The 14,974-nt window shown below is 54.6% G+C and overlaps 1 protein-coding gene across 1 annotated transcript in view; it reads right to left on the reverse strand.

Moving 5' to 3' along the window:
* Positions 1-9,470, reverse strand: part of AXL (AXL receptor tyrosine kinase) — a 28,623-nt gene extending 19,153 nt beyond the window's left edge. Inside the window, 6 exon segments of the mRNA XM_045442222.1 lie at positions 863-978; positions 1,119-1,199; positions 6,369-6,545; positions 7,131-7,231; positions 7,573-7,795; positions 8,944-9,470. Coding sequence (XP_045298178.1) covers positions 863-978; positions 1,119-1,199; positions 6,369-6,545; positions 7,131-7,231; positions 7,573-7,795; positions 8,944-9,007 — 762 coding nt within the window. The 5' untranslated portion in view covers positions 9,008-9,470.
* Between the last annotated feature and the right edge of the window lie 5,504 nt (positions 9,471-14,974).

Consider the following 14,974-nt stretch of genomic DNA (forward strand, 5'->3'; position numbering starts at 1 on the left):
TAGACCCTACTCCATAAACACGCAAGGGGGTGTGCGCAAAGCCTTAACACAAGGCCCGGCACAGAGCTGACACTCCATAAAAGCTGGTCATTGTTAAGTACTGTCACCTGCCGTGGCAGGCACTGTCCCACCCTTATTCCAACTTCCAAATCTCAGAGAACTTCAGGCCAGAACTGGGCTCGTATTTAGAGATCTGCATTGGTTTGTTTTTCTTACTGTAGAACAGGAAAAACTTTGATGCAGAAGGGTTGGGTCTAGAGCATTTCAGGTTCCAGCAAACGTTCCCTAATCTAGGTCTGGCCCTGCGCTGGGCAATCGTGAGGACTCAGTGGTGACCAAGACAGCTGGGACCGGCCCCCTCCCAGACCTCACTGTCTGGTGGGGAGACACACTCACCCCCAAAACAGTGACACCCCAGAGTGATGAGGGCTGGGATGGGAGACGTATAGGGCTGCGGGCACCTGGAGGTGACAGAGATGGCTCTGGATCACCTGTCTCAGGATTCCCTCTCTGGCCAGAGTCAATATTACTAATACTAAAAAAAGTTAAAGCAGCTGATAGTCTATCGTGCATATCCTATGTTCCAGATACTGTGGTAAGTTTGCTACTTGCATTTACTCACTGAATTCTTACAACAAGCCTATCTGCCCATTTTACAGATGAGAGAACCGAGGTCCAGTGAGATTAAGTCACCGGTCCATGCTCCTGCAGCTGGCCGCTGGTAGAGTCAGGATTTGAACCCAGGACGTCTGGCTTAACTCAAGGCTCTACTGCTGGTCAACACACGAATGGCTGGGAAGGGCTGGTTTCCCAGGAAGAGGATGGGGGCTTATGAGCGGTAGAAGGAGGGCCAAGGTCTCACCTGCAGGGTACAGTGCGTGAGGGGGTAGATGCCGCTCAGGCCTGGGGTCCAAGCCACCTCCAGCTCTGTGGGCTGACGGGAAGCCAGGTGGAGGTTGTGGGGCCTCTGGGGGAGCACTGTGGAGAGATGAGGGGAGGAGCTGACCCTGGGGGGCCTTGGCCCAAAGCTCCCCGCCCTGCCCTCTACCCCAGCTCTGACCTTGGGCCCAGACCTCACACCCTCTGACACCCAGCTCCCCAGCTCCCTTTCCTGTCACCTGTGATGGTGGCTGTGCGGGATGTGGTGACCCCCTTGGCATTGTGGGCTTCACAGGAGAAAGAAGACGTCTTGTTCAAGCCTGGGGAGTCACAGAAGGAAGGGCCCAGTGTCAGAGAGGCCAAGAAGGGGCTCCCGGGCCATGCTGGGCCACCTCCTACCGCCTGACAGGGTCAGTCTAGCCCACATGGGCACCGGCTGCACGGCAGAGAGGGGGGAAGGGCGATGAGTTGGGAACGCAGGCCTCCATCCTCAGATACAAAGACAAGGACAGGCTGGTGGCCTCAGTCCTGATGCCCCACCACACAGACACACATACATGCAGACACACACAGGGGCACACACACACACAGACTTACATACCCATACATACACACAGAAACACATACTCATACATGCACATACAGACACGCAGACACACACACTTATGCACAGAAACACACGCGCACATACACACACACACACACAGTCACATACTGGGACAAACGCGGACACGATCACGCTGAGCCACACAGGCACACGTAGAGGCTTCTATACCGAATGGACACACACTTAAGAAACAGGCCTTCACCGGTGTGTATAAAGGTAATGTTTGTCGACTTATAAGCTCTAAGCTCACCTCCTACCAAGCCCCCTCCCCCTCCCGCCCTCAGTGGCCTCCCAGTGTTTCTGGAACACAGGCCATCAGACATCAGACACGTTCCCACCTCCTCAGGAACTTTGCATTTCTCTGTTCCCTCCGCTTGGATCAGTCTTCCCACAGATGTGCACGTGGCTCTCTCCTGCCCTCCTTCACATTTGTTACTAGACCCCACCTTCTCAGCCACCCCGCCCCTGGCTGTCTTGTTTAGAGCTGGGAGCTCACGTCCGTTATCTAGCCACTCCACTGCTTTACATTTCCTCTGGTTCTTCTCCTCACAACATACTTTACCTATTACCTTGTCTTGCTTAGTGTCTACTCCACTACGTCACCTCCAGGAGGGCAGGGGTTTCTGTTTTGCCCCCAGCTGTATGCCCCAGGGCATACGATGGCCTTGCACACAACAGGTGCTCTGTAAATGCTTGTTGAACGAATGGATGAATTTATGTGTATGCCTTTATGTACTAATGAACGTTGTGGGGCGTGTGTGTAGAAATGCCAGCGTGTGTAATTCTATGGGTAAGTGAGTTAATACGTGTCTTCTGGGTGTCTGGGGGTGGACTGCCTCCCTTCCCCAGTGTGGTGCGGGTGGGAACGCAGGCGGACAGGCACACACATGCACACATGCACACATGCACCAAGACAAGTACAGAGACAAACAAGAGGGGCAGACACACAAACACAAAAATACACAGATTCACACACGAGTAAATATAGACACACACACAGTGTCTGGGTGACAGGATGTAAGAGGACCAGGTCTTGAGTCTGTCAGGGTGACCGCAGGTCTGTGTGTGCCTGTGGATGTCGTATACCTGTGTGTGTATCTCCTGCTTGTTCTGCGTGCGTGAGCCCGCGTTCTCACCACCACCATCTACCCGCAGACACAAAGTTTCCTTTTCTCAGTCGGCACAGGGAGTGGAATGAGGGAAAGTCGGCAGCCGGGGCCCGGAAGGGGGTTGGGCAGGGAAGCTCCTCAGCGCCGCTGCCCAGGCGGCAGCTCCCAGCCAAGGTCAGGTGCCCGGGCCGCAGCCCCCGCCGGCGGGGGAAGGGCAGGACAGCCCCGGGCCGACTGCCGGAGGGGGCGGGGAGCCTGGGTCCGGTCCAGCCACCTGGCACGTGGGGGCCCGCCAGGGTCACCGCGCGGGGGCTGGCGCTGCCCGCCGGAGGAGCCCTGGGGCAAGAAAGAGTTCTGGAGCCTGGTCCTGTTCCGACCGCAGCATTCCTGCCCCCGCGTGAGTCACGGGGCGCCCCCCCCTCCCGCTCTGGAACTTCCGGCGGCCCGGTGGGGGGCGCGCGGCCCAGGATCCCCCTTCCTGGGCGTCAACGCGCGCGCGCACCTTGAGGACTAGGAGAGCAGGGATGGAGGGGCCTGGGACCCCCTCTCCTCCAGCGGGCTGAACTTCCTCGACTGGAGCAGGCCCACTCCAGATGTGGTTTCCAGATGCACTGTGCACTGTCCCTCGCCCTCTCTGCTCCCGCTCCTCCTCCCCCCCACGCCCGCGCTTTTTCCGAGGGAATCAGAGGCATGGAAGGAGAGGGGGCACGCCCTGAGTCAGATCAAGGGACAGACTCACACAAACGGACAAAATTCCTTACAGCACCCCCCCCCCCCCAACCACGCAGACACAATGAATCATACTTAACACACGGGGGCCGTTACTGGCACAAAAACAGAAAACCCAGCTCTCGCTAAGCTACACAGAGGGATGATGCTGTCGCAAACACGCCGTGACACAAATATACACTCAGTGACTTGTGTGTATATACACAGGGACTGACACTGATGCACTTTATAAAGAGACACACATACATGCACAGACATAAACGTACAACCTACAAACCCCTAGCAACACAAGGCAACAGCCAGCCAGGCTGAAACTGAATTGAAATACACACACCAAGCAACAAACGTACATTGAAGTTGAAGTGGGCCCACCAATACACACCAGGACGTGAGTGAAGTGAATGTTGACTTGCTTGCAAACAAACAGCCAATCCTTCAAACACAGCTGGACACTCAGGTTGCTTCAGACGCATTTCAGACACAGACTATACAAAAACACACGCTTGCGTAGACACACAGGACTGACGCAGACACACAAGCTGCCCTGTGCACATAGATGGCTCAGACCTACATATACCCTTAGTTTATCTACCAAGAGAAAAGCGGGGCTGGGGTTGATATGCAGGGAGACAGGACAGAAGTAGAAGGGTGTTGTTACTGCCTGCTGTGAATCTTTCTCTTCCTCTCACACATGTATGCACGTGCACGCACACACAGATGTCCATGTGACGGTCCCATGCCAACACACTCACCCTGTGACATATACATAGAAACCACAAAGACATCCTGTGGACACGGACAGCCACAGTCCGTGGAAACACTGAAGAAACACCAGGTTGTCCACTGAGACATCCTGAGTCCACAAGGAAACAGATGCCCCCCCCCCACACACACACACGTGCATTGGCAGCCCCTGAGAAACTTACAAAGACATACTCTAAAGACCCAAACATACAGTGGGGGAGACACCCAAGCTGACAGAAGCATACCTAGTGACAAACACACACTGAAACACGCATAGACACTGGCCCTCCCTGGGGCACCTGGGTGGCTCAGTTGGTTAAGCGTCCGACTTCGGCTCAGGTCGTGATCTCACGGTTCGGTTCGTGAGTGCCTGCTTCAGATCCTCTGTCCTCCTTTCCCTCTGCCCCTCCTCCCCCCTCTCAAAAATAAATAAATAAAGCATTAAGAAAAAAAGAAGCTGGAGCGCATGGGTGGCTCAGTCTTTTGAGCGTCCGACTTCGGCTCAGGTCATGATCTCACAGCTGGTGAGTTCGAGCCCCGTGTCGGGCCCTGTGCTGACAGCTCAGAGCCTGGAGCCTGCTTCGGATCCTGTGTCTCCCTCTCTCTGCCCCTAACCCACTCGCATTCAGTCTCTGTCTCCCTCAAAAATAAACGTTAAAAAAATTTTAAAACAGGGGCGCCTGGGTGGCGCAGTCGGTTAAGCGTCCGACTTCAGCCAGGTCACGATCTCGCGGTCCGTGAGTTCGAGCCCCGCGTCGGGCTCTGGGCTGATGGCTCAGAGCCTGGAGCCTGTTTCCGATTCTGTGTCTCCCTCTCTCTCTGCCCCTCCCCCGTTCATGCTCTGTCTCTCTCTGTCCCCAAAAAATAAATAAACGTTGAAAAAAAATTAAAAAAAAAAAATTTTAAAACAGGAAAGAAGCTGGACCTCCCTAAAGCACATCCTCATACGAAGAGGTTGATGCTGACAGATGCACTGAGGCACAGATCCAGAGGGACATGGATACATAGACACCCGGACCTCACACACACACTGAGACACACACACAGACACCCTCCCCATAGAGCTCTACCATACACCGACACACACACACACACACACACACACACACACACACACACGGATCCTCTCGCGCCTGCGGGGCAGGGGGGGGCACCCATTTCTCCTTCCTGGGATGGAGTGGGGGACCTATACCCCCTCCCTCCCCATCTCCGGGGTCCTGCCAGGCTGACTCAGGCCCCAGAGCCATGGGCCTGAGTCACCCTTCTAGGGGCTGGCATGCTCACCACCTCTTCCTTGTACACTCAGGGCCCCCGGAATGTTGAGAATGTGGACACCTCCCTCTACCTCCGGAGACCCTTCAGAGTCTTCTCCCCCCCCCCCCCCACCCATCCCAGAGGATTCAGGCAGCAGGTGGGGGGGGGTGTGCCAGAAGCTGATGCCCTCCAGGGTCCAGCTGCCTCCCTCTGACTGATCCTCAGCTCTCTGTGTTCCTCTATCTCTCCTTCCTTAGTGAGGGTGAAACCTCTGTGTCCAGGGGCCCTAGCTCTGCCTCTGACTGCTCTGTGATCCCAAGCTAGGTCCTGCCCCATCTATGTGGTGCAGAAGAGGATGGTCACCCTAAGGCTAAGAGAGTTTCTACTGTCACTCAGACCTCCCTGTCCAGTCTCTCCATCTTGGGTTACTTCTGTAGTCTGTCCCTTCCCGCATCTCTTGTTCTCTCTCTCTCTTTGTAACTGTCTTTCTCCCTCTTCCACTTTCTCCTCCTCTCTCGGCTTTTGGCTCTGTCCCCCCAGTGAAACTCTTCAGCTACTGAGGTGGGCAGAGTGGGGGAGGTGGAGAAGAGGAGGGCACGGTCGATTCCAGTGCCCTGCTTGGGGTCAAGCGCTGACAAAGGGGCATCAGCCCCCCCCCCACACACACACACACATTTGGGCCATGGAACAGCTCAGAGGAAACCCAGGACAAAGAATTCTATTCAGACAGGCTGGGGTGACGAGACAGAAGGACAGGGAGACAGACACACACACATAGAGAAGCAGAAAGAGAGGAACAGAGAGAGCTGGAAGGCAGAGAGACAGAAAGGGACAGAGAGAGCACACAGAGAGAAATGTGGGGATATGTAGGGACAGAGACGCAGAGGCAGAGAGACTCAGAGGAGAGAAGCAGGGACAGAAAGAGCCAGACAGTGAAGGATAGAGGGACAGGCAGACACACGTGAAGAGGCATGAAGGGCTCCCTGGCTCCCCACCTCCATCCTGCCTGGCCCTCCGTGCTGAGCTGGCCGCTTCCCCAGACTTACCTCGGATGCGCAGTGTATGCTGGGGGCCACGGCCCATGACTGGAGTCAGGGGGACAGCATCCTGGAGCCAGAGTAGGTCCACGGGCTCTGGGGGTCCCTGGGCCCAGCAGCTCAGGTTGAAGGGGGTATTGGCGGCCATGGCCCTGTCCTCCGGCTCCTCCAGGAAGTAAGGCAGGCCTAGGGAGTGGCAGTGGATGCTGAGGTCCCTCTGAGCCCCCCAGGTGTCTGACGCACCGCTAGGATAGGGCAGGCTTCAGATGCTTTGACCCCTGTGTCTGATTCCTCAGGACACCCATACTTCCTTCCGATGCCTGACTCCTCAGGTTTCTACCCCCAGAACACGTGATCCCAGTATCTGACTGCCCCACCAGTGTCTGAACTCCAGGACACCTGAGTCCCTTACGTCTCTTTTCCAAAATGTCTGGCTCCCAGTCCTATTTTACCAACGAGGAAAGCGAGGCCCCCAGGGGTGGAGGAGAGGGTTCAGTGGCACCTCTGGTCCCTTAGCTGATCCCCAGAGTGTCCTACCCCGACCATGTCTGACCCCAGGACATGCCACAACCCCCAAGATGTCTTCTACCCCAAGACATATAATCTCACCCAGGCCTGCCCCCAGTAATTTAGAGACTTCCCAGCTTCCCGACCCCTAACAATCTCTGACATTCCTAGGCTGCGAGTCCCCCGGGGACACCCTGAATTCCCCAGCACCCTCTAATCACTCAGGCTTCCTGCCCTCCCATGACCTCTGAGCCCAGGGCTCACCCTCCAGCCCAACATAGCCAGGCTGGGACAGGAAGGTCTTTCCTCCCAGGTTCACGGCACACTGGTACCACCCCGCGTCCGAGAGCTGCAGGGATGAGATTCTAACAGGGCAAGAGGAGAGACAGAAAGGCTCAGGGTCAGAGCTGCATACTGGGAGAATTGAAAGAAGGGGTCTGGACTGGAAACTCTTCGGGGTTAAGAAGTGGGTACTATTATTAACTCATTTTACAGAAGAGGAAAGTGAAACCCAGGGTTACATCACATGCTCGAAGCCACATAGCCAGCGAGTGGCCACACTGGGGTTCCAGCTCGGGGGGAGCTCCTGCCCATAACCTTTCACCCGCCATGCGATGGAGGTCCGGGGGGTGAGGGGGAACAGGGGTCAGGAGGCATGCAGTTGGTCAGAGTGGGGCTGGGGGGGTGGGAGGGGGAGGCCGAGCACCTGAGTTGGCTGACCACTTTCCATTCATCCTCCCCGTCTTCGCCCAGGGGCACCTGCATCTGGGTACTGTCGGCCAGCTCTAACACCTGTCCATCCCGAAGCCAGGTCACCTCGGGGGGCTCCCCCTGAACCTTGAGCTCACACCGAAGGGTCCCCACAAGTCCCCGGGCACCGGTGATGTTCCTTGGACTCTCCACGAAAGGGTCTGCCTCAGCCTGTGTGCCTGCAAGGAGATGGGCAAAAGTTAGCTCAGGAACCCCTACTTTCCTCCCAGCCTGCCAGGCCCTTAGGCCCACATAGTTGTAAAGTGACCTCAGCAGGGGGGTGGGGTGGAGGGTGGAGGCTTTGGGGGAGGATGGGAGCCTTCCCAGGAGACTGGGGTCCGGCCTCCATCCTTCCTACAGGGGCCCCCATCCTACGTCTGTTGGGAAGCAGGCCGGGGATCTGGCAGCCTCCCACGCCCTGGACTGCCCGACAGGGCCAACCCCGGCCCCCCGCTGCCCTCCCTTAGGGTCTCTAGAGACCTGACGGATTGGGCTGGTGGATGGCGGGGAAGAAAAAGAGGTGGGGAGGGAGGGAAGAGAGAGAGAGAGAGTAACAGGGAAGGAGAGACAGAGACGCAGAGAAGCCAGACAAAGTCAGGCATGAGGAGTCGGAGACAGCAGGGAACGGAGACTGGAGGAGAGACACAGAAAATAAGCGATGAGGAAAGAGACACCCCTGAGAGGGGAAAAAGAGTTGGGGGGAGAGACACAGAGGGAAACAGACAGAGAGACGACATCATAGAGACACTTAGAAAATAGGGAGAGATGAAGACAGAGACCAGGACAGAGAAATGAAGCCCCCCGGAGATGGTGGAGCTGAAGCTTAGAGCCAGAGACCCCTGGCCCAGAGATGGAGTGGACAGTGATGGGGTAAGGACAAGTGGGGCGGTGACAGTGGCGAGGGTTTTGCTGAGAGCTCCGGAGCCCTCCTCAGCCCACTGCTTGACTTAGTACTCCTTTCTGGAAGATTCCTTCCGGGGCAGCCCCCAGCTGAGGTCCTCTCCCCAGGGCCCCCAAGTTAAGTCCAGCTCCACTCCTGCCCCCAGTTTCTCCGTCTGTCCGTCTCCCTCTGTGTCCATGTCTTTCCGTCTCTGACCCTCCCAGTTTCTGTTTCTTACCCTGTTCCTCTCTGAGCCCCTTTCTCCCCACCCCCCCACCCCGGCCTTTCTCCATTAGTGTCTGTGTCTCCCTGTCTCCCTGTCTGTTGTCCCGAAGACACTTCTCCAGCTGGCCCAGACTCCCCCAACACCTGCCGTAGCCGCCCCCCCCAACTCCTGCCCCAACACAGCCACGCTGGCCTTCCACCCCGCAGGCCCCTAGCACTCACCCTTGGGGGCCACGCACCCCCAGCAGCACAGCGCCCAGCACCAGGCCAGCAGGACCCTGCCCATCCTCGGGGCACCACTCGAACGATGCCAAACTTTCCTCAGAAGTTGCCGGGCACGCCGTGGGGGTGGGGGCAGGGCCGGGCTGTCCCCAGCCCTCCCCCCAGCTCCGGGCTCCCCGGATTTGGCACTGCCTGCCTGCCACGGAGGGCCCCTTGCCGGCTCTGCTCAGCGGCCGCCTCCCCTGCTCCCCTGCCTCCTACTCTCCCTCCCAGACTTCGGGCAACCCTTTCCCCGCCCCTGGCTCCCCCTCTGCCTCCGCCCACAGGACGGAGCCCAGGGGGCCACCTGGGCTTGGAGGGGTTAACCCGGGGAGGAGAGGACCAGCCCTGTCTTAAAGGGGCCCTGGAGCGGAGCGAGGCTGAGGAGGGGGAAGGGGCCCCGATGGATGGACCCCTAATCCTGGGCCAGCGAGGCAGAGAGGCTAAGCTCGTTATCCTGGCTCTGGGCGATGTCCCTCTGGACTCTCTCAGTGTCTGGTAAACATTCCTCCAGAACTCCACTCCCCTCTCAGCCTATGCGACTCCCCCCTGCCCTGCCTCCACCCCCACCCCCAGCCCAGCCCCAGCCCCAGCCAGACACTCCCCCTCACTCTCACAGCAGCACCGCTGATGAGGACACACACACTCAGATGTCATCCACACACAGAGGCTGGGACAGCAGGGGACAAGCAGGGGCACGTTGCTGGCCCACGGACCCACTCAGACAAGCCGGGTCAGGAACTCCGTTCCTGCAGAAACTCAGAAACCAGGAACGGGAAGACGCGGCTCAGCGGGCATCCCCTGGATAGACTCGGGCAGACATGGATCCTTGTAACAAAAAAAGACGCATGTGGGCGCAGAAACATGACGCCAGTGTATGGGCACTCATAGGGGTGCCCGAAGATGTGGGTTGGAGTCTCAGCTCTACCTTTAACTGTGTGACCTTGCCATTGACTCCCCCCACCCCCACAGCCTCTGTTTGTCCATCTATAAGATGGGACTAAGAATAGGTGGGCCTGGGTGGCTCAGTGGGTTGAGTGTCCGACTTCAGCTCAGGTCACGGTCTCACACTCCATGAGTTCGAGCCCCACGTCCGGCTCTGTGCTGACAGCTCAGAGCCTGGAGCCTGCTTCGGATTCTGTGTCTCCTTCTCTCTCTGTTTTTCCCCCCTGCCTCACTCCGTGTGTGTCTCTCTCTCAAAAATAAATAAAGATTTTAAAAAATTCTTAAAGAATAGAACCCATTTGGTAGGCTAGAGGGAGGATATGTGAGGTCAGTGCGTGTACGGTTCTTCTTCACACGTGGTAACACAGCTGACAAGGTGCCCTTGAGTTTTTGCGTCTCATCTGTTGGTCTCTCGCCTTGCTGTCTCCCTCTGGTGGGACTGTGCATCCTGGCGCCTGTGTGTTGATTCAACTGCTTGTCCGTTTCTGTGCCCCTCTGTGTTGTGTACGTGGGGGGGGGGGGGGGTCTCTGCAAGCCTGGGTGTCTATGCAGGAGGGGGTTGGGCATTCATTTCTGTGTGTACCAGTAGGCTCCTCCCCACACCCATCGTCTAGCCCCATCCTTCCCCACAGGGCTATGCCCTGGTTTCCTCCCTGGCCTTCTTGCCTCCCCGTGGCCAGAGGGTTGTTTCTGCAACTCAGCTCTCACCCTGTCCCTCTCCTGCTTAACTGTGACCCACCACTGTGCTGGGGCTGAGCTCTCAGCCCCTCAGCCTGGCACTTAGGACTCTTCACCAGAGGCTTCCCTGAGCTGTCTCCTGTGTGTCCCATCTCAGTGATGGAGTCAGCATCCATCCCGCCACCAAGGCCAGACCCTCAGGGTCCTCTTGGACAACCCCCCCTGCCCCTTCCCCGCAGTAAATGACTAACTCCCCATGCAGGACGGAAGAGCTTCATAAACCTCTCTCCCACCTGGTGCTGCTGTCCTCCCCTTGACCTCACCACGGTCCAGCCTGGCCTCCTCCATGGTCTCCCAGCCACCACCACTGTCCCTCCTTCTAACCTGTAGACAGCGACACAAGACAAATGTTTCTCAATCCCGAATCAGATATTTCTCCTTCATTGCCCCAGACCTTCCAAGATGAAATCTCAAACTGCTGACTGCATGTTCCTTCCTGTCTACCTAGCCTCCCATGCCTGTCCCCAGGCTTCTCTCCCTGCTTTGCGGCCTTGTCCTTATCACCTGCACACCCACCAGTCCCATGTCGGTCATCCCCCCTCAATTATGACTCTGCCGGCTCTTCCTGGTCTAATCTAGGTCTCCTGTTGTCCACTCTCAACACTTCTGTCCTTTTTTTTGGCAATACAGAGTGGGCCATCATGATATATTCGTTGGCACATATATATTATGTGTCTGATGTCTGTCTCCTCCTGCTGCTCTGTGGGCTTTGAAAGGACAGGGACTGGGTATATCTTGGTCACCACTGCATCCCTACCACCCTATAAAAGGCCTGCCATAAAGGGGCCAATTATTGTGGCTTTTTTTTGGGGGGGTACAAATTTTGTGCAAAGGTTTGCCCACTTGTTTAAATACTTGTTTAAATACACTGGGAGAGGGGTGCCTGGGTGGCTCAGTCAGTTAAGCATCTGACTCTTGATTTCAGCTCAGGTCATGATCTCATGGTTCACAAGTCTGAGCCCCAAATCAGCCTCTGTGCTGACAGTGCAGACCCTGCTTGGGATTCTCTCTCTTAATATAAATAAACTTTAAAAACAAAGGTTTAAATACACTGGGCGAGGGGCGCCTGGGAGGCTCAGTCGGTTAAGTGTCTGACTTTGGCTCAGGTCATCATCTCCTAGTTCTTGGGTTTGAGCCCTGAATCAAGCTCTGTGCTGACAGTTCGGAGCCTGAAGCCTGCTTCACATTCTGTGTCTCCCTCTCTCTCTCTGCCTCTCCCCCATTCACACCTCTGTCTGTCTCTGTCTCTCAAAAATAAATAAACATAAAAATAAATAAACACGCTGGGAGACCCTGCACACCTACAGTTCTGTGCACCTGGCTGTGTGCATGGCCAACTGGAATCTGTGTTTGCTCACTCAAGAACTATTTGCTGAGCACCTACTACGTGCTTGCAATTTACTTCCAAATGCATTTAAAAAATGAAATGGACGGGTGGACAGAAATGTTCCGTGTGCCGGAGGCTGGGGATTCCACAGCGAGGGAGACAAACGTCTGCCCTCATGGAGTTCATATTCCAAGGCGAAGAGAGACAACAACCAGGTAAAGGTTTATCAGGGTGCATTATGGGCAACGGAGAAACACAAAGCAGGGGAGGGAATACCAAGGGGTGAGAGTGGCATTAAAAAATTTTTTTTCAGGGCACCTGGGTGGCTCAGTCACTTGAGCATCCAACTAAAAAATAAAAAAAAAAAAAGCATTGAAAATAATTTTTTTTAAATTTTTTTAATGTTTATTCATCTTTTTTGAAAGAGAGAGACAGAACATAAGCAGGGGTGGGGCGGAGAGAGAGGGGGACACAGAATCCGAAGCAGGATCCAGGCTCTGAGCTGTCAACATGGCGCCCAATGTGGGGCTTGAACCTGAAGTTGGATGCTCAACCTCCTGAGCCACCCAGGTGCCCCAAGAGTGCCATTTTAAACAGGGTGGTCAGGGGACGCCTGGGTGGCTCAGGAGGTTTAACTTTTGACTCAGGTCATGATCTCACGGTTCGTGGGTTCGAGCCTCACAATGGGCTCTGTGCTGACAGCGTAGAGACTGCTTGGGATTCTCTCTCTTTCCCCCTCTTTCTGTCCCTCCCCCACTTGCGTGCACACATTCTCTCTCTCTCTCCCTCAAAATAAATAAACTTAAAAAAAAAAACACCACAGGGTGGTCAGGGGAGGCCCCTCTGAGGATATGATTGAGATCTGAAGTTAATTAGCAAGTGAGTCATGAAGAAAGGGCATTGGAGGCAGAGCTGACAGCCAGTACAAAGGTCTGGACGCAAGCATGTGAAGAACTTCAAGGAGGAGACCCGCGTGTCTGGAATGGATGATAAGGTCAAGGAGGACCTTGGCCTAGGGAGGAGGACATACGACATTATTTTCAAGGGCCCAACGTAGTGATTCAATATTTGTGTCTATTTAGAAATGATCACCTCAGTAAGTCTAATCAACATCTGTCACCACAGATACACGTTTTTCTTAATCTTGTGATGAGAACCTTTTTTTTTTTTTGAGATTTATATTTTGAAGTGATTTTGGCACGAGCACGGGGCTCGAACTTACAACCCCAAGATCAAGAGTCGCATGCTCTATTGATTGAGCCAGCCGGGCACCTCCTATTATTATTACTTTTTTCTTTTCACATTTTATGTTTATTTATTTTTGAGACAGAGAGAGAGACAGATAGCGAGTGGGGGTGGGGGTGGGGCACAGAGAGAGGGAGACACAGAATCCGAAACAGGCTCTGGGCTCTGAGCTGTCAGCACAGAGCCCGACATGGGGCTCGAACTCGTGAACCGCGAGACGAACTCGTGAACCGCGAGATCATGACCTGAGCCTAAGTTGGAGGCTTAACCGACTGAACCACCCAGGCGCCCCTCTTTTCACATTTTCTGTATCCATTCGTCTGCTGAGGGGCAGTAGGGTTGTTTCTGTTTTGGCTACTGTAAATAATGCTTCCATGAGCACGGGAGTGCAGATAACTCTTGGAGACACTGGTTTTGTTTCCTTTGGATATATACCCAGAAGTAGGATTGTAGGGTCATATGGTATTTCTATTTTTAATTTTTTGAGAAACTTTCATACTGTTTATCATTATAGCGATCCCAATGTGTATTCCCACCAACAGCACAGAAGAATTCTCCACTGGGGGGCTGGGGGGGGTGGGCTTTGAGCAGAGAGGGACCTGGTTTGATCTTTTTGGTTCTTTTATTATTTTTTTTAACGTTAATTTATTTTGAGAGAGAGAGAGCACCAGCGGGGAAGGGGCAGAGGAGGGGGACAGAAGATCCAAGGTGGGCTCTGTGCTGACAGCAGCCAGCCTGATGCGGGGCTCGAACTCCCAAACTGTGAGATCATGACCTGAACCAAAGTCAGAAGGTCAACCGACTGAGCCACCCAGGTGCCCCTGGTTTGATCTCTGTGCCCCTTGGGATTCTCCTCACTCTCTGCCCTTCCCCCACTCATGTTTGCTCTCTGTCTCAAAAATAAATAAACTTACAAAAAAAAAAAAAAAAAAAAAGGATCCCTCTAAGACCAATAAGTGAAAGGTTGATAGGAAACTTCTTTTTCTTTATTTATTAAAAAAAAAATTTTTTTAAACGTTTATTTATTTTTGAGACAGAGAGAGACAGAGCATGAACAGGGGAGGGTCAGAGAGAGAGGGAGACACAGAATCTGAAACAGGCTCCAGGCTCTGAGCTGTCAGCACAGAGCCTGACACGGGGCTTGAGCTCATGGACCGTGAGATCATGACCTGAGTCGAAGTCAGATGCTTAACTGACTGAGCCACCCAGGCGCCCTGATAGGAAACTTCTTAAGAGAGACATCAGGATCTGGCCGCGGTACATGGGGCCATGGATTACTGCGACATGATGTACCAGGAAGGGCCGCAGCACCTCCAGTGGGGAGCTCTTGCCAGAATGAGCCCAAATCTGGCCGAATTCCCATCTTACAGGAAATTCCTGGAGTAGAAAGACATCTCGAGTGCCCCCACAAAGATGCTTTCAGTCAAATCCAGGATGTGAAACCTTGCACACGGCAAGTGACCTAAGTTTCTTTAAAAAACGAGCAGATGTACACATGTTGAGGGGTGGCTATAGATCTCAAAGACCAGAGACGTTCAAATGGGATCCTTGTTTGAACAAACTGAACTATAAAGGACCCTTAGGAGGCCATCAGGGAAAGGTGAATATGGAGACCGCAGAATTGGTAAATGTGAGAAGGGGTGAAATGGGTGTTTGTTGGGACTTTTTTTTTTTTTAATTTCTTTTTATTTATGTTGAGAGAGAGAGAGAGGGAGAGAGAGAATCCCAAGCAGGCTC

The sequence above is a fragment of the Leopardus geoffroyi genome, chromosome E2 (assembly GCF_018350155.1).
Source record: "Leopardus geoffroyi isolate Oge1 chromosome E2, O.geoffroyi_Oge1_pat1.0, whole genome shotgun sequence".
In the NCBI taxonomy this organism is placed as follows: domain Eukaryota; kingdom Metazoa; phylum Chordata; class Mammalia; order Carnivora; family Felidae; genus Leopardus; species Leopardus geoffroyi.